The sequence below is a fragment of the Dendropsophus ebraccatus genome, chromosome 5, assembly GCF_027789765.1.
Source record: "Dendropsophus ebraccatus isolate aDenEbr1 chromosome 5, aDenEbr1.pat, whole genome shotgun sequence".
Taxonomy (NCBI): domain Eukaryota; kingdom Metazoa; phylum Chordata; class Amphibia; order Anura; family Hylidae; genus Dendropsophus; species Dendropsophus ebraccatus.
This window is the reverse complement of record NC_091458.1, coordinates 145,531,308-145,558,402: the sequence shown is the minus strand read 5'-3', so window position 1 is coordinate 145,558,402 and position 27,095 is coordinate 145,531,308. Positions and strand designations below refer to the sequence as shown.

Sequence of the window (27,095 nt, the reverse complement as noted above, 5' to 3'; positions counted from 1 at the left end):
TTAATCTTGCGCCGTAGCAAATTTATGCCATGATGTCATCTTCTGGGTTTTTACACTCCTGAAGGGTCAGTGAGCTCAACTTGGAGCTGATCTTTTCTTCAGACTGATGCTGATCACATGGCAGGTAGACATGAATTTGAACTTTATCCATTCTGTGTTGACCGTTTGGTGAGCATGGTTGTACGTGGCCAGCTGGGACACCATATACAGCCAGATCTGGGTTCAGGTTAAGGTGCTTAAAGGTGTCGTCAGCTTTAGACTTGTGAATATAAGGGTTGTGTGCGGTGAGTCCGGTTGAGTTTGGTCTTACTCTAGGAATAATCGGTTTGCAGAGTTGTAAATAAGTCACTAGTCCTCGAGGTGCGCTTAGAGCAGTACGACTATTTGCAGGTAAAGGTGGTATTCTGCGTATTCTTGTCACTGCAGAACGTTGCGGATAAGACCTTCTGTCGAAGCCTAAAACGCCTGAATTACACCTGAAGCATGGAAAGCAATAGAGAGAAAGGATAAGCATGTAAACCAGGAGTAAGAGGTATAACATTGCATTCATTCTTTTTTTTTTTTTTATTCCCCCATTTACTGTTGTCAACCTTATCAGGATGATACATAAATATATATGTATAATGACAAACGAGAAGCCGTTAATTGTCTTTCAACATGTCGAAAAATTATTGTTGGTAGTTTACCAATCGTTCGCATATCTGTTCATTTAATAAGTCATTCTCAGATAAAACCTGTTGTGTGTGTCGTCCTGAGGAACGATTAGCGACCATATAACAACACACAAATAATCGTTTATAACAGCAATTGGCGAATGTAATAGTCCTGAAGACTCCTGAATTTTATCAGAACCAACTCCGACTCCTGCTCCTTCATAAACAGACAATCAGATACCAGGGGAGTTATTTATCACACTGGCTCAGCGGCTTCTTCCTAATGTCCTACATGATCCTGGGGCGACTTATGTGGGAATAAAGAAAGATATAAAGCAGCTTCTCCTGTGTGTGCAGTGGATGCAGCCAGTCTCCAGCCTCCATGTCCTGAACTACTCAGAACTAGACTAGATGGAGCAGGTGGTCTTTCCTGCTGACAGTCTTCTATGTTTCTAACTAATATTCACCATACACACAGAAACACTGCTAACAATGCCAGATACCTGTGATATAGAGGTCAGCCATAGTGATATAGAGCAGTGCTTCTCAAACTGTGAGGTGGGCCTCACCAGTGAGGCGCCCTCTAGTTGTTGGTGAGGCCCAGATGGGATTTTACAAGAGTAACCACAGTCCTTCTGCTGTTTGCAAAAATCTCCATTTTAGCAACATGATTAATTTATTTTGAACTTGCTTTATTAGCATATAGCGCTTGGGAGATGAGTGAAAGGTAGCCCTAGCAATATTTTCAGCTTTTAAATGGACTTTCACCACAGATAGTGAGGCCCAGGCATCCTCTTGGTCAGTCTGGTGAGACCCAGGCATTGCCTTGGTCTGTTGGGTGAGGCTCCAGAAGAAAAAGTTTGAGAAGCGCTAATATAGAGGAGTCAGCCATAGTGATATAGAGGGGTCAGCCATAGTGATATAGAGGGGTCAGCCATAGTGATAGAGAGGGGTCAGCCATAGTGATAGAGAGGGGTCAGCCATAGTGATAGAGAGGGGTCAGCCATAGTGATAGAGAGGGGTCAGCCATAGTGATAGAGAGGGGTCACACATAGTGATAGAGAGGGGTCACACATAGTGATAGAGAGGGGTCACACATAGTGATAGAGAGGGGTCACACATAGTGATAGATAGGGGTCACACATAGTGGTATAGAGGGGTCACACATAGTGGTATAGAGGGGTCAGCTAAAGTGATGTAGAGGGGTCAAGCATAGTGATATAGAGGGGTCAGACATAGTGATAGAGGTCAGCTATAGGGCCAGATATATCAGCTCTGTCAGCGTCCGCGCTACAAAATAATTATGGCCTCACAGGAACTACCCACCTCCCACCTCTGATTGGGGCTGTGATATCACCAGATCGGAAGTCCGATGGGGGACCATGAGTGGTGATGCTGCACTTTGAGATAAATCAGACTTTTTTATTATGATCCCGCCACTCCCTGTCCCCTTGTTGCTCAGAGTACAATATTTTAATTTCTGCCTTTCTCTCAAATATACAGACCCAGTCTGCTTCAGCCAAAGCACACGCGCACACACAGCCTGGTGCATCCATAGTGCACACACACAGCCTGCTGCAGCCATGGTGCGCACACACACAGCCTGCGGCAGCCATAAGGTGCCCACACACAGCCTGCTGCAGCCATAGCACACACATACACAGCTTGCTGCAGCCATAGCGCGCACACACACACAGCCTGCTGCAGCCATAGCACACACACACAGCCTGCTGCAGCTATAGCACACACACACACACAGCCTGCTGCAGCCATAGCACACACACACACACACAGCCTGCTGCAGCCATAGCATACACACACAGCCTGCTGCAGCCATAGCACACACACACAGCCTGCTGCAGCCATAGCACACACACACAGCCTGCTGCAGCCATAGCACACACACAGCCTGCTGCAGCCATAGCACACACACAGCCTGCTGCAGCTATAGCACACACATACACAGCCTGCTGCAGCCATAGCACACACACACACACAGCCTGCTGCAGCTATAGCATACACACACAGCCTGCTGCAGCCATAGCATACACACACAGCCTGCTGCAGCCATAGCATACACACACAGCCTGCTGCAGCCATAGCACACACACACAGCCTGCTGCAGCCATAGCATACACACACAGCCTGCTGCAGCCATAGCGCACACACAGCCTGCTGCAGCCATAGCACACATACACAGCCTGCTGCAGCCATAGCATACACACACACACAGCCTGCTGCAGCTATAGCATACACACACAGCCTGCTGCAGCCATAGCATACACACACAGCCTGCTGCAGCCATAGCACACACACAGCCTGCTGCAGCCATAGCATACACACACAGCCTGCTGCAGCCATAGCACACACACAGCCTGCTGCAGCTATAGTACACACATACACAGCCTGCTGCAGCCATAGCACACACACACACACACACACACACACACACACAGCCTGCTGCAGCCATAGCACACACACACACACACAGCCTCCTCCTCCTCCATCTCTATATTACACAAGATATCTTTATATTACACTACTACTCATATACAACCATGGTCCATGAAGAGAACAGCACAAGTCTCCCCCCATACAATGGACTCTTCCAGCTCATAAACAAACTGCCAAATAATAAAACAGCCAATGAATAACATGAAACAGAGATACCCCTTTAACCTCTTCCTGCATAGGGACATGTCAGCATGTTCTCTAAAGAAATGAGTCCAGACCCTGCTGCCTAGCCATCTGCTCGGCAGTTGACCCTATAGAGAAGAACAGAGGGAGAATTCTCCCTCAGTTCACCATTGGAGTTCTGTGAAGCAATCACAGATCCCGGATGGTAACTATAACAACTGGAAGCGTCACTGAGGCCTCCAATGTCATGACTGAGAAGGCTAATCAGCCTCTGCATGAGCCTGAATCCCATAGATAAGGTAAAGCATCACAAAGCGATAACCACATAAAGTGAGACACTGTTAGATCAGGAAAACACATTACCTTTCATATATTTGTCTGTGCTTCTAGGACAAAGAAAAATCCTTTTACTATATACTAAATCTGGGGTCACGCTGCATTTTCGCGGTCCATTTAACGTATACGTTTTATGGAAGACAAAAAAACACATGCAATTGTGTGCAATCCGTTTGGATCCATTTTTCCTTTGACGAGTGTTTTTTTTTTTTTTGTGTACACAAAAACGTGGTTGAACACATTTTTGTATATGTTAAACGTAACCATTTAAAAACAGATAGGTTAAAGGGACTGCAAAAACACAGTGTGAACCCGGCCTAAGAAGAATCAAAGAGGCTTTCCCGAGCTCCTGAAGTTCAGAAAACTGTACATGCTCCGTGATTTACGGTCCTTACAGAACGTGAAGCTGTGCAGACCTCCCAGCATCATGTCATGTTATGATGCCAGGAGAGCCAAAAGGGTTTAAACATCGCAGGACTGTACTGACACAGCCCTGAACCTGCTTGGGACTCAAGGTGCCAATCAAGCAGGAAGGGGGTCCAGCTTCTATGACTCCTTGTACCAGAGATTGAAATTATTCCTTTAGATTCTGGAAGCACAGCTGGATATATGAAAGGTACCATGTATCTCCTAGACGTAACAGCATCTAACAATGTCAGCAGTTTGGAATATAGCTAACAGATTCCCTTTAAGGCCAAAATTAGCTCCGTCCTAAAAGGGTTAACCTTGCCCTTCTAAATTCTATGCTATGATTCACAGCAAACAACCAAACAATACAATCTTTTCTTTAAAAAAAAAAATGTTTTTATATACAATATAATGACATAGTTAAAACAGGAAACCTTAGGGAACAAAATAGTAATAAAGGAAAGAAACACTAGAAAAACAGTCTAAAGCAAAGACAAGAAGCATCTCTTCAGGGCTAACCTGTGAATGTCATTATGACATGAAGGTTCTCTCTGGTGGGTAGGGGAGCGTTGTTCTACGGTAGATAAACAAGGCATAACAGTCGCCTGTCTACAAGGAAGAACAATGAGGCTTAGGCCCACGTTCTCTGCCAATAGATTCTGTGCAGGCCTTGATGTGTGTCCTCTCTTCTCTGTCGCCATTGTTAGTTAGTTCTTCCTGCTCCCCGTCCTCTATTTAAGATGAATACAGCAATGAATAATTTAACTACTAAAATATTAACACAGTGCCTGCCTGAACACCTGCCTGGCTTATTATATACCAAGCACAAGTCCTAGCACAAACATGTTCAGGAAAGCAGCGCAAAAACCTTCTAGATCTCCTTTCTTTCTTCTTATACCTTTAGGCCAGGTTCACACACTGTAAGACACCGTAAGGCTGTTCTGTGACCTGGCCATGTCAAAGAACGGCTGGTTCGAGTGAAAATCATCCTGGCAGGTGCTGTAGTACCGGCCGGATGAACTTCATACTTGCTGAATTGGATGCGGGCCATAGCAATTCACCATAGCACATAATGGAAAGTGCTGACAGAGCTGCACTTTCCATTGTGTGAGCTGTCAGTATTGTGCGGCCGCTATTCAGTGTATACAGTGTGTATACACTCCGTCCGGGATTCCAATGACTGCAGTGCATCGTAATTTTTCTATTAATTCGATTGATAGAAAATTTACGTTTTGTGAATTTAAAGCATTATTTAAATGTCCCTTTTCAGGAATCAATAGCTATCAATAGTACAAGCCCATTCTCACCTCTGAATCCTGCGTTTTATGTGCCCATAAAGTCCGCAAACTGTACAGCTTGTTGTCTGCTCTTCCTGCTCACTCATCCCCCCTGGCCCTCCCCCCTCAATAGGTCATAATGGACTCAGAAAACCTGTCTTCACTTTTCTCCTCTGTAATAAAGATGGCTTTGCCTGATAATGAAACAGCTTTTGAGTACAGAAAGAGGCCTATTACAGATTGTGATGGTGCAGGCTTGTACTTTTATTCTACCAGTGTGCGGCCATCTGGCCTTATTCTATTTCATCTCACTTTCTTTGCTGCAGGGTTGGGGAACCTCTAGCCCATCTTCTGTTGTTACCTGCGGACATAAGTGCCACGCACAGTGCCCTCCGTGTCCACAGGTGTTGCGCACAGTGTAACAGCCATGTTTGGCAGCCGCCAGGCACAGGAGGGCGCTGTACACCAGGGACATCTTCTCCACTCTCCTGCAGGAGAAGGAAGGGGACGGAGTCAGCACTGGAGCAGAGGACAGGTGAGTGGGATGTTTTTTTTTGTACAGACTAGGGGGCATTTAGGGTATGAGTAACTATACTGCTAGGGGCATCATGGGGGTTAACCAGGGCCGTTTTAATACATTGGTGGGCCCAGTGCACAGCCCTCAAGAGTGGGCCCCCCCCCCTTCACTTTTGGCACATTGTATAATGTACTGAATTTGCCCCCACACTGTATCAAGAGCCCCAATACATACAGTAGTTACCTTATAATACTATTTCCACCATACAGTGATTACATATTACATAAAAACTGCACTAAACAAAACAGAAAGATATTACCAATGATACCATTACATAATACCGCCACATCATGACCCCTAACACTACAATCCTATAACAGAGTGCAGTTACATCCAGTGACTCACCGGGGGCGTCTTCTCCGATCAGAGTCTGTCACCTTTTCTTTTTCTCTCCATCCAGCCTGGGCCACCTTGAAGTCTTCTCCTGGCTGTGAATCTTCTCTCCAGAATCTGCCAGACAAATATTTAAGGCTCCAACACATACAGTAGTTAGGTCCCTTGTACCCCTATACAGTAGTTACACCCCTCTGTACCCCTACATAGTTACACCCCTCTGTGCCTCCATAGTTTTAAGGTGTCCCTGTAGTATATAGACCCTCATGTGCTCCTCCAGTTATATACAGCCCTCCTGTGCGCTCCCCCATTAGTATATAGCCCCCCTGTGCACTCTCCCCAGTAGTATATAGCCCCCCTGTGCTCTCCCACAATAGTATATAGCCCCCCTGTGCTCTCCCCAATAGTATATAGCCCCCCTGTGCTCTCCCCAATATATAGCCCGCCTGTGCTCTCCCCCATAGTATATAGACCCCTGTGCTCCCCAATAGTATATAGCCCCCCTGTGCGCTCTCCCATTAGTATATAGCCCCCCGTGCTCTCCCACAATAGTATATAGCCCCCCTGTGCTCTCCCACAATAGTATATAGCCCCCCTGTGCTCTCCCACAATAGTATATAGCCCCCCCTGTGCTCTCCCCCCAATATTATATAGCCCCCCTGTGCTCTCCCCCAATATTATATAGCCCCCCTGTGCTCTCCCCCAATAGTATATAGCCCCCCTGTGCTCTCCCCAATAGTATATAGCCCCCTGTGCTCCCCCATAGTATATAGCCCCCTCTGCTCCCCCATAGTATATAGCCCCCTGTGCTCCCCCATAGTATATAGCCCCCTGTGCTCCCCCATAGTATATAGCCCCCTGTGCTCCCCCATAGTATATAGCCCCCTGTGCTCCTACATAGTATATAGCCCCCTGTGCTCCTACATAGTATATAGCCCCCTGTGCTCCTACATAGTATATAGCCCCCTGTGCTCCCCCATAGTATATAGCCCCCTGTACTCCCCCATAGTATATAGCCCCCTGTGCTCCCCATAGTATATAGCTCCCCCATAGTATATAGCCCCCTGTGCTCCCCAGTAGAATATAGCCCCCTGTGCTCCCCCATAGTATATAGCTCCCCTGTGCTCCCCCATAGTATATAGCTCCCCTGTGCTCCCCCATAGTATATAGCTCCCCTGTGCTCCCCCATAGTATATAGCCCCCTGTGCTCCCCAGTAGAATATAGCCCCCTGTGCTCCCCCATAGTATATAGCTCCCCTGTGCTCCCCAGTAGTATAAGGCTCCCCTGTGCTCCCCCATAGTATATAGCTCCCCTGTGCTCCCCCATAGTATATAGCCCCCTGTGCTCCCCCATAGTATATAGCCCCCTGTGCTCCCCCATAGTATATAGCCCCCTGTGCTCCCCCATAGTATATAGCTCCCCTGTGCTCCCCCATAGTATATAGCTCCCCTGTGCTCCCCCATAGTATATAGCTCCCCTGTGCTCCCCCATAGTATATAGCTCCCCTGTGCTCCCCAGTAGTATAAGGCTCCCCTGTGCTCCCCCATAGTATATAGCTCCCCTGTGCTCCCCCATAGTATATAGCCCCCTGTGCTCCCCCATAGTATATAGCCCCCTGTGCTCCCCCATAGTATATAGCCCCCTGTGCTCCCCCATAGTATAAAGCTCCCCTGTGCTCCCCCATAGTATATAGCCCCCTGTGCTCCCCCATAGTATATAGCTCCCCTGTGCTCCCCCATAGTATATAGCCCCCTGTGCTCCCCCATAGTATATAGCTCCCCTGTGCTCCCCCATAGTATATAGCTCCCCTGTGCTCCCCCATAGTATATAGCCCCCTGTGCCCCCCCATAGTATATAGCCCCCTGTGCTCCCCCATAGTATATGTGCTCCCCCATAGTATATAGCCCCCTGTGCTCCCCCATAGTATATAGCCCCCTGTGCTCCCCCATAGTATATAGCCCCCTGTGCTCCCCCATAGTATATAGCTCCCCTGTGCTCCCCAGTAGTATATAGCTCCCCTGTGCTCCCCAGTAGTATATAGCTCCCCTGTGCTCCCCCATAGTATATAGCTCCCCTGTGCTCCCCCATAGTATATAGCCCCCTGTGCTCCCACATAGTATATAGCCCCCTGTGCCCCCCCATAGTATATAGCCCCCTGTGCTCCCCCATAGTATATGTGCTCCCCCTCCCATATAACATTGAAAAAAACAAACACTGTTACTCACCTAGGTCCTCGCGTTCCTCTTCTCTTCCCTCCTGTGGCCGAATTTCCTGCGGTCAGAAGAGGCTGCACTCCCGGTTGTGACTAAATCCCATACCGCAAGAGGACCTGGTCCTTCCCAGTTATGGGAAATAGCCAGCTCTATAGCAGCTGTCTATTTCCCATAACTGGTAAGGACCTTTTTGCCCCCTAGTGGTGAGGTCCTGTATAGGTATAGGATTTAGCCATCTCATAATGGATTGGCTATTTCCCATAACTGGTAAGGACCTTTTTGCCCCCTAGTGGTGGGGTCCTGTATAGATCTAGAATTTAGCCATTTTATGGTGAATTGGCTATTTCCCATACTGCAGAAGGACCTTTTCCACCTAGCCTATACCATGAAGGTGACATGTAGGAAAAGTCCTTTTCAGTGATGGGATTTAGCCTCCTCGCATAGTAATGGCTATTTCCCATACTGCAGAAGGACCTTTGCCACCTAGCCTATACCAAAAATTTTGCGTGTAGGAAAAGTCCTTTTCAGTGATGGGATTTATTCTCCTCACATAGTAATGGCTATTTCCCATACTGCAGAAGGACCTTTTCCACCTATCCTATACCATGAAGGTTAACATGTAGGAAAGGTCCTTGTGAGTGATGGGATTTAGCCATTTTATGGTGAATTGGCTATTTCCCATACTGCAGAAGGACCTTTTTCACCTATCCTATACCGTGAAGGTGGCATGTAGGAAAGGTCCTTTTCAGTGATGGGATTTATTGTCCTCACATAGTAATGGCTATTTCCCATACTGCAGAAGGACCTTTACCACCTATCCTATACCATGAAGGTGACATGTAGGAAAGGTCCTTGTGAGTGATGGGATTTAGCCATTTTATGGTGAATTGGCTATTTCCCATACTGCAGAAGGACCTTTTCCACCTATCCTATGCCATGAAGGTAACATGTAGGAAAGGTCCTTGTGAGTGATGGGATTTAGCCATTTTATGGTGAATTGGCTATTTCCCATACTGCAGAAGGACCTTTTTCACCTATCCTATGCCATGAAGGTGACATGTAGGAAAGGTCCTTTTTAGTAATGGGATTTAGCCTCCTCACTCAGGAATGGCTATTTCCCATACTGCAGAAGGACCTTTGCCACCTAGCCTATACCGTGAAGGTGGCATGTAGGAAAGGTCCTTTTCAGTGATGGGATTTATTGTCCTCACATAGTAATGGCTATTTCCCATACTGCAGAAGGACCTTTACCACCTATCCTATACCATGAAGGTGACATGTAGGAAAGGTCCTTGTGAGTGATGGGATTTAGCCATTTTATGGTGAATTGGCTATTTCCCATACTGCAGAAGGACCTTTTCCACCTATCCTATGCCATGAATGTAACATGTAGGAAAGGTCCTTTTCAGTAATGGGATTTAGCCTCCTCACATAGTAATGGCTATTTTCCATACTGCAGAAGGACCTTTACCACCTAGCCTATACCATGAAGGTTAACATGTAGGAAAGGTCCTTGTGAGTGATGGGATTTAGCCATTTTATGGTGAATTGGCTATTTCCCATACCATACTGCAGAAGGACCTTTTCCACCTATCCTATGCCATGAAGGTAACATGTAGGAAAGGTCCTTTTCAGTAATGGGATTTAGCCTCCTCACATAGTAATGGCTATTTCCCATACTGCAGAAGGACCTTTGCCACCTATCCTATACTGTGAAGGTGACATGTAGGAAGGGTCCTTTTCAGTAATGGGATTTAGCCTCCTCACATAGTAATGGCTATTTCCCATACTGCAGAAGGACCTTTACCACCTAGCCTATACCATGAAGGTTAACATGTAGGAAAGGTCCTTGTGAGTGATGGGATTTAGCCATTTTATGGTGAATTGGCTATTTCCCATACTGCAGAAGGACCTTTTCCACCTATCCTATACCATGAAGGTTAACATGTAGGAAAGGTCCTTGTGAGTGATGGGATTTAGCCATTTTATGGTGAATTGGCTATTTCCCATACTGCAGAAGGACCTTTTTCACCTATCCTATGCCATGAAGGTGACATGTAGGAAAGGTCCTTTTTAGTAATGGGATTTAGCCTCCTCACTCAGGAATGGCTATTTCCCATACTGCAGAAGGACCTTTGCCACCTAGCCTATACCGTGAAGGTGGCATGTAGGAAAGGTCCTTTTCAGTGATGGGATTTATTGTCCTCACATAGTAATGGCTATTTCCCATACTGCAGAAGGACCTTTACCACCTTTCCTATACCATGAAGGTGACATGTAGGAAAGGTCCTTGTGAGTGATGGGATTTAGCCATTTTATGGTGAATTGGCTATTTCCCATACTGCAGAAGGACCTTTTCCACCTATCCTATGCCATGAAGGTAACATGTAGGAAAGGTCCTTTTCAGTAATGGGATTTAGCCTCCTCACATAGTAATGGCTATTTCCCATACTGCAGAAGGACCTTTGCCACCTATCCTATACTGTGAAGGTGACATGTAGGAAGGGTCCTTTTCAGTAATGGGATTTATCCTCCACACATAGTAATGGCTATTTCCCATACTGCAGAAGGACCTTTACCACCTAGCCTATACCATGAAGGTTAACATGTAGGAAAGGTCCTTGTGAGTGATGGGATTTAGCCATTTTATGGTGAATTGGCTATTTCCCATACTGCAGAAGGACCTTTTCCACCTATCCTATGCCATGAAGGTAACATGTAGGAAAGGTCCTTGTGAGTGATGGGATTTAGCCATTTTATGGTGAATTGGCTATTTCCCATACTGCAGAAGGACCTTTTCCACCTATCCTATGCCATGAAGGTAACATGTAGGAAAGGTCCTTTTCAGTAATGGGATTTAGCCTCCTCACATAGTAATGGCTATTTCCCATACTGCAGAAGGACCTTTGCCACCTATCCTATACTGTGAAGGTGACATGTAGGAAGGGTCCTTTTCAGTAATGGGATTTAGCCTCCTCACATAGTAATGGCTATTTCCCATACTGCAGAAGGACCTTTACCACCTAGCCTATACCATGAAGGTTAACATGTAGGAAAGGTCCTTGTGAGTGATGGGATTTAGCAATTTTATGGTGAATTGGCTATTTCCCATACTGCAGAAGGACCTTTACCACCTATCCTATGCCATGAAGGTAACATGTAGGAAAGGTCCTTGTGAGTGATGGGATTTAGCCATTTTATGGTGAATTGGTTATTTCCCATACTGCAGAAGGACCTTTTACTACCTATCCTATGCCATGAAGGTAACATGTAGGAAAGGTCCTTTTCGGTAATGGGATTTAGCCTCCTCACATAGTAATGGCTATTTCCCATACTGCAGAAGGACCTTTTTCACCTATCCTATACTGTGAAGGTGACATGTAGGAAGGGTCCTTTTCAGTAATGGGATTTAGCCTCCTCACATAGTAATGGCTATTTCCCATACTGCAGAAGGACCTTTACCACCTAGCCTATACCATGAAGGTGACAAGTAGGAAAGGTCCTTTTGAGTGATGAGGTTTAGCCCCCTCACATAGTAATGGCTATTTCCCATACTGGAGAAACACCTTTTTTACCTATCCTATACCGTGAAGGTGACATGTAGGAAAGGTCCTTTTCAGTGATGGGATTTAACCTCCTCACTCAGGAATGGTCTCTGTTGTAGAGTTATATCAGCCGCACTTTCAGATATTGTCATCAGACTATTAAACAGTGGTTCTTCAAGTTACAATATTAAATGGTTCCGGGAAGATGATTGTATGTCATGGTATTACAACACCAAATGCTGACGAATGTTTGTCTAAGCTATTAGATGCTAAGACATTGTGCGGATGGCAGAGGAAGTGGCTGCCCGAACAATCATTTGGATTATTTGTGCGTCCCTTCACTTTCATCACTCATTGCTCCCCTATTACACAATACATGTATGAGCAATGGGCGAGGATTTTATGCTTGGTGAAAACCAAGCAACCAAACGATGATATTACACGGGCCGATTATCGGTGTTTCGCTTAACAAACCGCTCATAGTCGCCCTGTGTAATGGACCCTTAGCTCTATTGATCACTGGTAATTGTCTCTGAAGCCACCAAAAGAGAAAACAATGGATCCTAAAAGCCCTATTCCACGGGTCGTTTGCTCCTCGTTCCCCGCTCGCTGCCGCCGCTATTCAACGCGGCTGCAGCAAGTGGGTGAGTGCGGGAGGGGCAGCGGGGAGCTGTGGGGGGGGCTGCCCGGGTGATCGCTAGATCGTCCAGGCAGCCCATAGGATACAGCACCATCTGCTGCGGATGCTCCTATTCAACAGAGCAACGGCAGCAGATCGTTGCTATATCAGTCGCTTGTTTTTCAACATGTTGAAAAACAAGAGACTGCAACGATCAGCCGACATGAACGATGTCGGCTGATCGTTGCACTCTATTCCACAGGACAATTATCGTTCGTAGCGGCCGATATCAGCCGAATACAGACAATAATCGTTTCGTGGAATAGGGCCTTTAAGAAGAATTAGCAGATAAGTAACACAGATAAAGCAAATCCATATAAGAAAGAGCTGCTGGAAGTTGGAAATCAATGTGATGAAGCTGCAGGAGGGTCCTACGCAATGTGATTAAGATGCAGGAGGGTCCTGCACAATCTGTTGTAGCTGCAGGAGGGTTCAGTACAGAGTGAGACAGAAAAATAAGACACAGTCACCCGTCCATCCAAAGAATTGACATGTCAATTCTTTGGGTGGATGGCGTTATCTGCCTCACCATAGAATGGAGATGCGCGCAAGTGGGGGCGAGCAACAGAATCCAGAGCGGGTTATCCCATAGTGTGAATTCATCTTAAAGTCACACCCTCTAATGTGTCACCGTGTTCCAATGAACTGTCACTGTCCTCATGTAATGTGCTACTACCTCCACCTCTTGCATTGTGTCACTGTGTCCCCCTCATGTACTGTGCCATTGTCCCCTATTATTAATGGACTGACTCTAATCAATTTTTCCCAATCTTTGACTCCAGCTGAAAAACGACAACTCCTCTCATGAACTGCCAGCAGGACATGATAGGTGTTGTAGTTCCGCAACCGGGAGAGCTACAGGCTGCAAAACTACAACTCAAACCATGAACTGTTAAGCAGGGCATGATGGGGGTTGTATTTCTTGGGATAAGCTCACCTGTCCAGGTTCCTGCTCTTCTTCTTGGGCTCTGGTCTCCTCTTGTCAGGTCTGGCAGAAGTCCCAGAGGCAGAAGAGGAAACTCCTGCCAGCAGTATATTCAGTTGTATCAGCAATTGCGGATAGAACTGAATGGGGAGGGAGAGCAGCCAGTAAGGTAAGTGAGTGTTATTCTGTTCACCGCCTCATCCCCCAGGGCATTCAGAAAAAAGCCAATGGCCGAAGTACCCTTTTAACCCCCTGAGGGGTTTTTAGACACCGGTATTTCCAGGACTATGTTGGATTCCATGGACGACGTTAATGACTATTTTTTTTTTTTTTTTTATAAAATGGTCAACGAGGGTTTTTACAAATAAAAAATAATTATCAATTGTGTCTTGTTTTTTTTTCTTTACATTACAGGCTTAGTAGTGGACGGCATCCATTACAAAGTCGGGGCTTAATGTTAGTATAAAATGGCTAACGCTACCCCCACAATATTACCCCAGTACCCAATGCTACCAGATTACTAGGAAGAGCCGGGTGCCATTAGTCCCGGAGCATCAAATTTGGCTCTCCTGGACTGGACAGTAGCCGGGGGGGGGGGGGGGGTGTTTAGTGTTAGCCATTTTATCACTAACACTAACCCACAACTTAGGGTACTATTACACAGAACGATAATCGGCCCTATCCGGCCGATTATCGTTCTGTGTAATAAAGAAAAGATCATCGGCTGATACTTGATATAGGTTCTGACCTATAATTGTCGGGCGCCGACCACGCACCGCTACGTGTAATAGCGGTGCGTGGCTGACGATATGCAAAGAAGAATACATACCAATACAGGCTGCCGGGCTAATCTTCCTCTGTGCTTCTCCCTGGGTCCCGCGCATCAGGGCGGCCTGTGTCAGCTGACAGGCCGCTCAGCCAATCACAGGCCGGGACCGCAGTGGCCAGTGATTGGCTGAGCGGCCTGTCAGCTGAGACAGGCCGCTCTGAAGCTGGAGTGCGCGGGACCCAGTGAGAAGCACAGAGGAAGAGGAGCCCTGTAGCCTGGATAGGTAATGTATAGAGTTTAAACAAGGGCTGCAAGGACATCAGTAACAATGTCCCTGCTGCCCTTGTTAAACAATTATCGGGATGTGTAATAGTTATTATCGGGCTCCCATCGGCCCATGTAATAACACCCTTAGTAATGGATGCTGTCTATCAGACAGCTTCCACTACTAAGCCTGTGATGCAAATAAAAAAACACAAGACACAATTAATACATTTTTTTATTTAACCTCTTAAGGACATAGGACGTATGCGTACGTCATATGTCCTCACTTGCACTTCAAAGCGGGGCCGCGCGGCGGCCCCGCTTTGAAGTGCCGCGATCCCGGGTGCCGCGAGTAGCCCGGGACCGCTGCTATTAGCGGGCACGGTCTGATCGCCGTGCCCGCTAATTAGCTAATCGGACGCAGCTGTCAAAGTTGACAGCTGCCTCCGATTACCGGAGGCAACGTTTCCCTGGGGTCTAGTGGGGGAGATCGCTCCTCCGGGACCTTGTCCCGGAGGAGCGATCTCCGTTACTGATGCCGGCCGGGGACGCGTCCAAGATGGCGCCGTCCTCGGCTCGGCACTCGTTCGTTTTCGGCTGCAGCAGCCGAAAGCAAACGAGTGCCGATCTCATGGATCTCTGCAGCATATCTATGCTGCAGAGATCTCAATGAGAGATCCAAGTGTATATACTAGAAGTCCCCTAGGGGGGCTTCTAGTATATGTGTAAAAAAAAAAAAAAAAAGTGTTGTTAATAGTAAAAAGCCCCCTCCCCTAATAAAAGTCTGAATCACCCCCCTTTTCCCAGGTTTTAAATAAAAGTAAACAAATAAATAAATAAATAAACATGTTTGCTATCGCCGCGTGCGTAATCGCCCGAACTATTAATTAATCACATTCCTGATCTCGTACGGTAAACGGCATCAGCGCAAAAAAATCCCAAAGTGCAAAATTGCGCATTTTTGGTCGCATCAAATCCAGAAAAAATGTAATATAAAGCGATCAAAAAGTCGTATATGGGCAATCAAGGTACCGATAGAAAGATCACATCATGGCGCAAAAAATGACACCTCGCACAGCCCCATAGACCAAAGGATAAAAGTGCTATAAGCCTGGGAATTGAGCGATTTTAAGGAACGTATATTGGTTAACAACGGTTTGAATTTTTTACAGGCCATCAGATACAATATAAGTTATACATGTTATATATCGTTTTAATCGTAACGACTTGAGGAACATGCATAACAAGTCAGTTTTACCCCAGGGCGAATGGCGTAAAAACACATTTCCCCCAAATAAAAGAAATGCGTTTTTTTTTTCAATTTCACCACACTTTGAATTTTTTTCTGGTTTCGCAGTGTACTTTATGCAAAAATTCAGCCTGTAATAGCAAAGTACAATTAGTGACGCAAAAAATAAGGGGTCATGTGGGTTTCTAGGTGGAAAAATGCAAGTGCTATGACCTTTTAAACACAAGGAGGAAAAACCGAAAACGTAAAAACGAAAATGGGCCATGTCCTTAAAGGGTTAAAGGGAACCAATCACCCAGAAAATCAATGTAAAGACAAGGATATGTGCTGATAGATCACCCAGCACACTTCCCAAATATGCCCCTGTAACCTCTGTGCCCCCCTCAATTAGACAGTAATCTTACTTTGTTCAGGTCACGCGCTGTATGTAAATTTTTGCTAAGTAGTCCTGGTGGGCGTATGTAGTCCTGGTGGGCGTATGTAGTCACGGTCCGGGGGCGTATGTAGTCACGGTCTGGGGCTGTAATCACGCCCAGAGGGGCGTGATTCGGAGGCTTGCGGTCCAGTGACGTCATCCGGCAGCTTGCGTTCCGCGTCGCGGCCGCGCCGACGTGTTCGGGGACCCGCGCATGCGCAGTACGGCGGGAGACGACGCTGACGTACTGCGCATGCGCGGGTTCCCGAACACGTCGGCGCGGCCGCGACGCGGAACGCAAGCCGCCGGATGACGTCACTGGACCGCAAGCCTCCGAATCACGCCCCTCCGGGCGTGATTACAGCCCCAGACCGTGACTACATATGCCCCCGGACCGTGACTAGATACGCCCCCGGACCGTGACTAGATACGCCCCCGGACCGTGACTAGATACGCCCCCGGACCGTGACTAGATACGCCCCCGGACCGTGACTAGATACGCCCCCGGACCGTGACTACATACGCCCACCAGGACTACATACGCCCACCAGGACTACATACGCCCACCAGGACTACTTAGCAAAAATTTACATACAGCGCGTGACCTGAACAAAGTAAGATTACTGTCTAATTGAGGGGGGCACAGAGGTTACAGGGGCATATTTGGGAAGTGTGCTGGGTGATCTATCAGCACATATCCTTGTCTTTACATTGATTTTCTGGGTGATTGGTTCCCTTTAAAAACCACCCCTAAACCCCTCATGGACCATTTTATTAAAAAAAAAAAAAAAAAAGCTGATCATCGACGTAGTCCACAGAATCCAATGTAATCCTCTGGGTACCGTTATCTGAAAACAAAAAAAAAAGACGCACAAAAAAGGCAGGAGTAGAACACCCATCATTATGACAGGTGTTCTACTGCTTACAGTAGCAGCATCTTTCCAGATAGCTGCTTACAGTCTGGCACCTAAGGGGTTAAGTATGGATGGATGGTATCCACACTCAACCCTCTGGGGGCCAGACACTTCAAACTGCACCCATACCAGCAAGGAAGGGGGTTAAGTGCCCCCCTGGGCTGGGTGCAGTGTAAGATACAGGCACAGGGGAGAGAAAGCAGCATCTTCAGGACACAGCCTGGTTAATAGCCTTAACCCCTGCCTCACTGGTCCAGACTGCAAGTAAATCTATAAGTGCTGCATACTCACGGAATCGGGCCGTCGCGCTGATTCCATTTTCAGATCTGCTGCTTCATTCGTGGTGGATCTGAGAATGGTAATGTCTAAATCCAATAGCGTAAATACACCTGCTGACGTCACGTGGTAACATGACTTCCTCAATTCACGTGACTGTACAGCAGGCGTGGCTTATTCAGTTTAGCCTCGCTGGTCTACACGGCTGCCACGAGTTTGCGTCTCCAATTGTGCCACTGCACGTCCGTTCTACTGGAAATTTTTATAGGGGGCACAACAGTAAATATAATGGGTTCACTAGCAGGTGGAAGGAGGAACAATGGTGGGTGCAGTAGTATATGGGGGAGGGGGTGCACCCACCATTATGCCTCCATGCACGACATCCACCATTTACTACTTCACCCACTATTGTGCCTCCTTGCGCCTCCTCCCCCATGTACTACTGCACCCACCATTATATTGTACTGCACCCACCATTATACTGTACTGCAACCCCTCCCCCATGTACTACTGCACCCACCATTATGCTGTATTGCACCCCTCCCCCATATACTGCACCAACCATTATACTGTACTGCACCCCTCCCCCATGTACTACTGCACCCACCATTGTGCTGTACTGCACCCCTCCCCCATGTACTACTGCTCCCACCATTATGCTGTACTGCACCCCCTCCCCATGTACTACTGCTCCCACCATTATGCTGTACTGCACCCCCTCCCTATGTACTACTGCTCCCACCATTATGCTGTACTGCACCCCTCCCCATGTACTACTGCACCCACCATTATACTGTACTGCACCCCCTCCCCCATGTACTACTGCACCCACCATTATGCAGTACTGCACCCCCTCCCCATGTACTACTGCACCCACCATTGTACTGTACTGCACCCCTCCCCCATGTACTACTGCACCCACCATTATACTGTACTGCACCCCTCCCCCATGTACTACTGCACCCACCATTATACTGTACTGCACCCCCTCCCCCATGTACTACTGCACCCACCATTATGCTGTACTGCACCCCTCCCCCATATACTGCACTCACCATTATGCTGTACTGCACCCCCTCCCCATGTACTACTGCACCCACCATTATACTGTACTGCACCCCTCCCCCATATACTGCACCCACCATTATACTGTACTGCACCCCCTCCCCCATATACTGCACCCCCTCCCCCATATACTGCACCCACCATTATGCTGTACTGCACCCCCTCCCCCATGTACTACTGCACCCACCATTATACTGTACTGCACCCCTCCCCATGTACTACTGCACCCACCATTATACTGTACTGCACCCCCTCCCCCATGTACTACTGCACCCACCATTATGCTGTACTGCACCCCTCCCCCATGTACTGCACCCCCTCCCCATGTACTACTGCACCCACCATTATACTGTACTGCACCCCTCCCCCATGTACTACTGCACCCACCATTATACTGTACTGCACCCTCTCCCCCATGTACTGCACCCCCTCCCCATGTACTACTGCACCCACCATTATACTGTACTGCACCCCTCCCCCATATACTGCACCCACCATTATACTGTACTGCACCCCCTCCCCCATATACTGCACCCCCTCCCCCATATACTGCACCCACCATTATGCTGTACTGCACCCCCTCCCTCATGTACTACTGCACCCACCATTATACTGTACTGCACCCCCTCCCCCATATACTGCACTCACCATTATGCTGTACTGCACCCCCTCCCCATGTACTACTGCACCCACCATTATGCTGTACTGCACCCCTCCCCCATGTACTGCACCCCCTCCCCATGTACTACTGCACCCACTATTATACTGTACTGCACCCCTCCCCCATGTACTACTGCATCCACCATTATACTGTACTGCACCCCCTCCCCCATGTACTACTGCACCCACCATTATGCTGTACTGCACCCCTCCCCCATATACTGCACTCACCATTATGCTGTACTGCAACCCTCCCCCATGTACTACTGCACCCACCATTGTGCTGCACTGCACCCCCTCCCCCATGTACTACTGCACCCACCATTGTGCTGCACTGCACCCCCTCCCCCATGTACTACTGCACCCACCATTATACTGTACCGCACCCCCTCCCCCATGTACTACTGCACCCACCATTATACTGTACTGCACCCCCATGTACTACTGCACCCACCATTATACTGTACCACACCCCTCCCCCATGTGCTACTGCACCCACCATTATACTGTACTGCACCCCTCCCCATGTACTACTGCACCCACCATTATACTGTACTGCACCCACCATTATACTGTACTGCACCCCTCCCCCATATACTGCACCCACCATTATACTGTACTGCACCCCCTCCCCCATATACTGCACCCCCTCCCCCATATACTGCACCCACCATTATGCTGTACTGCACCCCTCCCCCATGTACTACTGCACCCACCATTATACTGTACTGCACCCCTCCCCCATGTACTACTGCACCCAACATTATACTGTACTGCACCCACCATTATACTGTACTGCACCCCTCCCCCATATACTGCACCCACCATTATACTGTACTGCACCCCCTCCCCCATATACTGCACCCCCTCCCCCATATACTGCACCCACCATTATGCTGTACTGCACCCCTCCCCCATGTACTACTGCACCCACCATTATACTGTACTGCACCCCTCCCCCATGTACTACTGCACCCACCATTATACTGTACTGCACCCCTCCCCCATGTACTACTGCACCCACCATTATACTGTACTGCACCCCCTGCCCCATGTACTACTGCACCCACCATTATACTGTACTGCACCCCTCCCCCATATACTGCACCCACCATTATACTGTACTGCACCCACCATTATACTGTACTGCACCCACCATTATACTGTACTGCACCCCTCCCTCATGTACTACTGCACCCACCATTATACTGTACTGCACCCCTCCCCCATATACTGCACCCACCATTATGCTGTACTGCACCCCCTCCCCCATATACTGCACCCACCATTATGCTGTACTGCACCCCCTCCCCCATATACTGCACCCACCATTATGCTGTACTGCACCCCCTCCCCCATATACTGCACCCACCATTATGCTGTATTGTACCCCCTCCCCCATGTACTACTGCTCCCACCATTATACTGTACTGCACCCCCTCCCCATGTACTACTGCACCCACCATTATGCTGTACTGCACCCCCATGTACTACTGCACCCACCATTATGCTGTACTGCACCCCCATGTACTACTGCACTAACCACTGTGCCTCCTTGCACCCCCTCCCCATGTACTACTGCACCCACCATTGTCATATTTACTGTTGTCCCCCCCCTCCCCCCTAAACATTACCTGTGGAAAGGACCTGCAGAGAGAAGCTAACCTGTGGCAGCCGTGTAGACCAGCCAGGCTACACTGAATAAGCCACGCCTGCTGTACAGTCACATGACTTGAGGAAGTCACGTGACCTTGTGATGTCATCAGGTCCTTTTACAGTATGGGATTTAGGGATTTAGACATTACCCTCCCCTTACCCTCGTGCCGACGCTCCAGTGACGTCGGGCGCTAGAGGGAGAGTGCGGCCTCTTGTGACCGCAGGAAGTGCGGCCACAAGAGTGACTGACAGGGAGGGAGCCAATGGCTCTCTCTCTGTCAGTAACGCTGCCGCTGAAGCGCTGAAGCGCCGCAGCAGCGGCGGACGGGGGGGGCTGCAGGGGGCGCCATGGAGGGGTAAGTAGATTACCCATCCATGGCGCTCCCCCCTGACAGGCTGGTGGCCGCAGCCCTGTGCGACCTCACTGGTCGCACATAGCAACGGCCGGCCTGCTCGGGGGGGGGCCCCTTTAACCAGTGGGCCCGGTGCACGTGCACCATGTGCCCTCTGGTTAAAGCGGCCCTGGGGTTAACTATACTGCTAGGGGCATCGTGGGGGTTAACTATACTGCTAGGGGCATCGTGGGGTTAACTATACTGCTAGGGGCATCATGGGGGGTTAAAGGGAACCAATCACCCAGAAAATCAATGTAAAGACAAGGATATGTGCTGATAGATCACCCAGCACACTTCCCAAATATGCCCCTGTAACCTCTGTGCCCCCCTCAATTAGACAGTAATCTTACTTTGTTCAGGTCACGCGCTGTATGTAAATTTTTGCTAAGTAGTCCTGGTGGGCGTATGTAGTCCTGGTGGGCGTATGTAGTCACGGTCCGGGGGCGTATGTAGTCACGGTCCGGGGCTGTAATCACGCCCAGAGGGGCGTGATTCAGAGGCTTGCGGTCCAGTGACGTCATCCGGCGGCTTGCGTTCCGCGTCGCGGCCGCGCCGCCGTGTTCGGGAACCCGCGCATGCGCAGTACGGCGGGAGACGACGCTGACGTACTGCGCATGCGCGGGTTCCCGAACACATCAGCGCGGCCGCGACGCGGAACGCAAGCCGCCGGATGACGTCACTGGACCGCAAGCCTCCAAATCACGCCCCTCTGGGCGTGATTACAGCCCCGGACCGTGACTAGATACGCCCCCGGACCGTGACTAGATACGCCCCCGGACCGTGACTACATACGCCCACCAGGACTACATACGCCCACCAGGACTACATACGCCCACCAGGACTACTTAGCAAAAATTTACATACAGCGCGTGACCTGAACAAAGTAAGATTACTGTCTAATTGAGGGGGGCACAGAGGTTACAGGGGCATATTTGGGAAGTGTGCTGGGTGATCTATCAGCACATATCCTTGTCTTTACATTGATTTTCTGGGTGATTGGTTCCCTTTAACTGGACTGCCAGTGGCATCATAAGGGGTTACCTACACGGATAAGGGCATCATGGGGGGTTAACTACATGTCTAGGTGAATCATGAGGGGATAACTACACAGCTAGGGGCATCATGGGGGTTTACTGCACTGCTAGGGGCATTATTGGGTGTTAAATACAAAATTAGGGGGAATCTTGGGAGTTTAACTACAATACTAGGGGCGAAATACTTGGTCTTGCCAACCCACAGTATAACATTGAAAAAGTCCAAATCGCTGAACGGCACAGTGCAGCTAACAAGCTCAGGTGGGTGCACAGCCTGAGTGAAACCAGACCCTGGTTCCAACTTCACAACAGCAACAATGAAGAAGGCGGCACTCCGGATATACGTGAATATAGTGGTTTCGTTTATGCACTTAACAGGTGCTCATGTTGGGTGAATAAACTAAACCACTTTATTCATGTATATCTGTAGTGCGGCTTTCATTACCATAGTATAACACTGAGTGCGGTAATGTAATGATTTTATAAATGCCCACATTTTCTATGCAGATTGTTGGTGGTAAAGGTTGCAGGGATGATAAAACATTTTTTTCATCACTGGTTGAGAAAACCTTGAGTATATCTGGCAGAAAATGACATGGCAAGTTCCAGCCAATGAATAACCAAGCGGAGCTTCCTCAGTTATTGCAATGCTGCAAATGAAGATTTACAGAACAGAAACCTAAACACATATTGCTAAACAGTTTGAAATACTCTGGCCGGGACTGAGATGGTGTCATGCCACAGTTAACGTTTAAGGGGTGCTACGGCAAAAGTTATATAGATTTGTAATTTAAAAATCTCCAGTTTTCCAGTACTTTTCAGGTGCTGTAGGCAGGGCCCTTTTAATACATTGGTGGGCCCAGTGCACAGCCCTCAAGAGTGGGCCCCCCCCTTCCCTTTCGGCACATTGTATAATGTCCTGAATTTGCCCCCACACTGTATCAAGAGCCCCAATACATACAGTAGTTACCTTATAACACTATTTCCACCATACAGTGATTACATATTACATAAAAACTGCACTAAACAAAACAGAAAGATATTACCAATGATACCATTACATAATACCGCCACATCATGACCCCTAACACTACAACCCTATAACAGAGTGCAGTTACATCCAGTGACTCACCGGGGGCGTCTTCTCTGATCAGAGTCTGTCACCTTTTCTTTTTCTCTCCATCCAGCCTGGGCCACCTTGAAGTCTTCTCCTGGCTGTGAATCTTCTCTCCAGAATCTGCCAGACAAATATTTTAGGCTCCAACACATACAGTAGTTAGGTCCCTTGTACCCCTATACAGTAGTTACACCCCTCTGTACCGCTACATAGTTACACCCCTCTGTGCCTCCATAGTTTTAAGGTGTCCCTGTAGTATATAGCCCCTCATGTGCTTCTCCATTTATATACAGCCCTCCTGTGCGCTCCCCCATTAGTATATAGCCCCCCTGTGCACTCTCCCCAGTAGTATATATCCCCCCCTGAGCTCTCCCACAATAGTATATAGCCCCCCTGTGCTCTCCCACAATAGTATATAGCCCCCCTGTGCTCTCCCCCAATAGTATATAGCCCCCCTGTGCTCTCCAATAGTATATAGACCCCTATGCTCTCCCACAATAGTATATAGCCCCCCTGTGCTCTCCCACAATAATATATAGCCCCCCTGTGCTCTCCCCCCAATAGTATATAGCCCCCCTGTGCTCCCCCCCAATAGTATATAGCCCCCTGTGCTCCCCCCCAATAGTATATAGCCCCCTGTGCTCTCCCCAATAGTATATAGCCCCCCTGTGCTCTCCCCCATAGTATATAGACCCCTGTGCTCCCCAATAGTATATAGACCCCTGTGCTCCCCAATAGTATATAGCTCCCCTGTGCTCCCCAATAGTATATAGCCCCCCTGTGCTCCCCAATAGTATATAGCTTCCCTGTGCTCCCCCATAGTATATAGCCCCCTGTGCTCCCCCATAGTATATAGCCCCCTGTGCTCCCCCGTAGTATATAGCCCCCTGTGCTCCCCAGTAGTATATAGCCCCCTGTGCTCCCCCATAGTATATAGCTCCCCTGTGCTCCCCCATAGTATATAGCTTCCCTGTGCTCCCCATAGTATATAGACCCCTGTGCTCCCCCATAGTATATAGCTCCCCTGTGCTCCCCCATAGTATATAGCTCCCCTGTGCTCCCCATAGTATATAGACCGCTGTGCTCCCCAGTAGTATATAGTCCCCTGTGCTCCCCCATAATATATAGCTTCCCCCATAGTATATATCTCCCCTGTGCTCCCCCATAGTATATAGCTCCCCTGTGCTCCCCCATAGTATATAGCTCCCCTGTGCTCCCCCATAGTATATAGCTCCCCTGTGCTCCCCCATAGTATATAGCTCCCCTGTGCTCCCCATAGTATATAGACCCCTGTGCTCCCCAGTAGTATATAGTCCCCTGTGCTCCCCCATAGTATATAGCTCCCCTGTGCTCCCCATAGTATATAGCTTCCCTGTGCTCCCCAGTAGTATATAGTCCCCTGTGCTCCCCCATAGTATATAGCTCCCCTGTGCTCCCCATAGTATATAGCTTCCCTGTGCTCCCAAGTAGTATATAGTCCCCTGTGCTCCCCCATAGTATATAGCTCCCCTGTGCTCCCCCATAGTATATAGCCCCCTGTGCTCCCCCATAGTATATAGCTCCCCTGTGCTCCCCATAGTATATAGACCCCTGTGCTCCCCAGTAGTATATAGTCCCCTGTGCTCCCCCATAGTATATAGCTCCCCCATAGTATATAGCTCCCCTGTGCTCCCCGATAGTATATAGCTCCCGTGCTCCCCCATAGTATATAGCTCCCCTGTGCTCCTCCGTAGTATATAGTTCCCCTGTGCTCCCCCATAGTATATAGCTCCCCTGTGCTCCCCCATAGTATATAGCCCCCTGTGCTCCCCCATAGTATATAGCTCCCTTGTGCTCCCCCATAGTATATAGCTCCCCTGTGCTCCCCCATAGTATATAGCTTCCCTGTGCTCCCCCATAGTATATAGCCCCCTGTGCCCCCCCATAGTATATAGCCCCCTGTGCTCCCCAATAGTATATAGCTCCCCCTCCCATATAACATTGAAAAAAACAAACACTGTTGCTTACCTAGGTCCACACCTTCCTCTTCTCTTCCCTCTTCTGGCCGCACTGCAGCGGTCACAAGAGGCTGCACTCCCCTTACCCTCGCGCCAACGCTCCAGTGACGTCGGGCGCTAGAGGGAGAGTGCGGCCTCTTGTGACCGCAGGAAGTGTGGCCACAAGAGTGACTGACAGGGAGGGAGCCAATGGCTCTCTCTCTCTGTCAGTATCGCTGCTGCTGCAGCGCTGAAGCGCCGCAGCAGCAGCGGACGGGGGCAGCGGCGGACGGGGGGGGCCCTGCAGGGGGCGCCATGGAGGGGTAAGTAGATTACCCATCCATGGCGCTCCCCCCTGACAGGCTGGTGGCCGGAGCCCTGTGCGACCGCATTGGTCGCACATAGCAACGGCCGGCCTGCTCGGGGGGGCCCCTTTAACCAGTGGGCCCGGTGCACGTGCACCATGTGCCCTCTGGTTAACGCGGCCCTGGCTGTAGGTCCTGCAGGAGATCTTGTTTTCTTTCTAGTCTGACATAGTGCTCTCTGCTGCCACCTCTGTCCATGTCAGGAACTGTCTAGAGCAGGAGAAGTTTTCTATGGGGGTTTGTTACTGTTAAGGAAATATCACGTGTAGCCCTAGTGCATTCCTTGCCTCACACATAGGCCTCAGAAATAAAGCAGCACTCAGTGGAGTTTGGTGTTTTCATGCGTCATGTTCAGTGTGAAAAGAAATTGAGGCACCCAAACATAGCAAATACCCCCTCCCCAAATACCTCATTATGGAGATCCCTTATAGAATTGATTGGAATCAGGCTGTAAAAATTTATACTTTATTTTTTTTTTCTAATATGTAGTTTCAGCTTATATTTTCACCGTATGCACTTGCAGTGTTCCCCGTGGTACTAGTAAAGCGGAAGACAACATGGACTACACTCAGTACAAATGTGATACACTTTGATGGACTCAAATGTATCAACAAATGTAAATTAATGGACTGAGCATTTGTAGTATGGTAGAGAAAGAGAGTGTGAGCTTGGCCGGTGATGTTATTTGTCAGCCAGTGTTAGGTTAGCACACAGGTGTGATGTTGATACCTGCTTTGTATATGGTGGTTTATGTCCCCAAATGGTCGGTAACCTCCAGGTTTGCTGTGGGTCTCTTGGGCTTTTGTCATGGCAACCTGGAGTGGCAACTGACCCACCCGGGATGTCGGTACTGCCACCCACAGAGAAGGGGAAACATAACCCAAGGTGTGTGGTGGTATGTGTATAGGTGCAGGTGCAGACAGAGGAAGCAGAGTCCTGTGCGTTTTGTATACAAATATAACAATTTACTGTAGAACTTGGCAAATAAACAGTGTCTGTAGATCTTACAATCTTGTACAATCTTGACACAGACTCAAGTGCTGCCTGCCCTGCAGTTGCGAGCTGCTCATCCTGCTAGGGTAGTAGGAGTCCCAGTCGTCAGTTATCTGGGTGTAGCAAGGTGCCAGAGTTTTCTTATTCGACCTGCAGTAGCATACTACCTTTTAAATATTGGTAGCTTTGTCCTACTGGGGTCAGCTCAGGTTCAGGAGTCTGGCCTGCACTTTTCCGAGAGGTTCCTGGCATGGGCTAGGGTATTTCTTGGTGGCTGCTCTCTCCTACTGTAGCTTAGTACTGCATAGTAGATATAGTGGTTGCTTGCATAGAGAATAACATCTGTCTTTGGTCCCAGTCAGG

General features: G+C 48.6%; 1 protein-coding gene across 3 annotated transcripts; it reads right to left on the bottom strand.

The window, feature by feature from the left end:
- On the bottom strand, window positions 1-26,547 carry LOC138793179 (uncharacterized). Of its 3 annotated transcripts, XM_069971559.1 has the most exons (4): window positions 6,234-6,436; window positions 5,673-5,799; window positions 4,554-4,765; window positions 1-476 (listed from the first exon to the last, which is right to left on the bottom strand). In XM_069971559.1, exons 3-4 carry the CDS (start codon window positions 4,733-4,735, stop codon window positions 23-25), a joined length of 636 nt encoding a protein of 211 aa, XP_069827660.1. In that variant the 5' UTR covers window positions 4,736-4,765; window positions 5,673-5,799; window positions 6,234-6,436; the 3' UTR covers window positions 1-22. The 3 variants fall into 3 exon arrangements, with proteins under 3 accessions (XP_069827660.1, XP_069827661.1, XP_069827662.1); XM_069971560.1 differs by lacking the exons at window positions 5,673-5,799; window positions 6,234-6,436 and adding an exon at window positions 26,469-26,547; XM_069971561.1 differs by lacking the exon at window positions 5,673-5,799.
- Window positions 26,548-27,095: the final 548 nt, after the last annotated feature.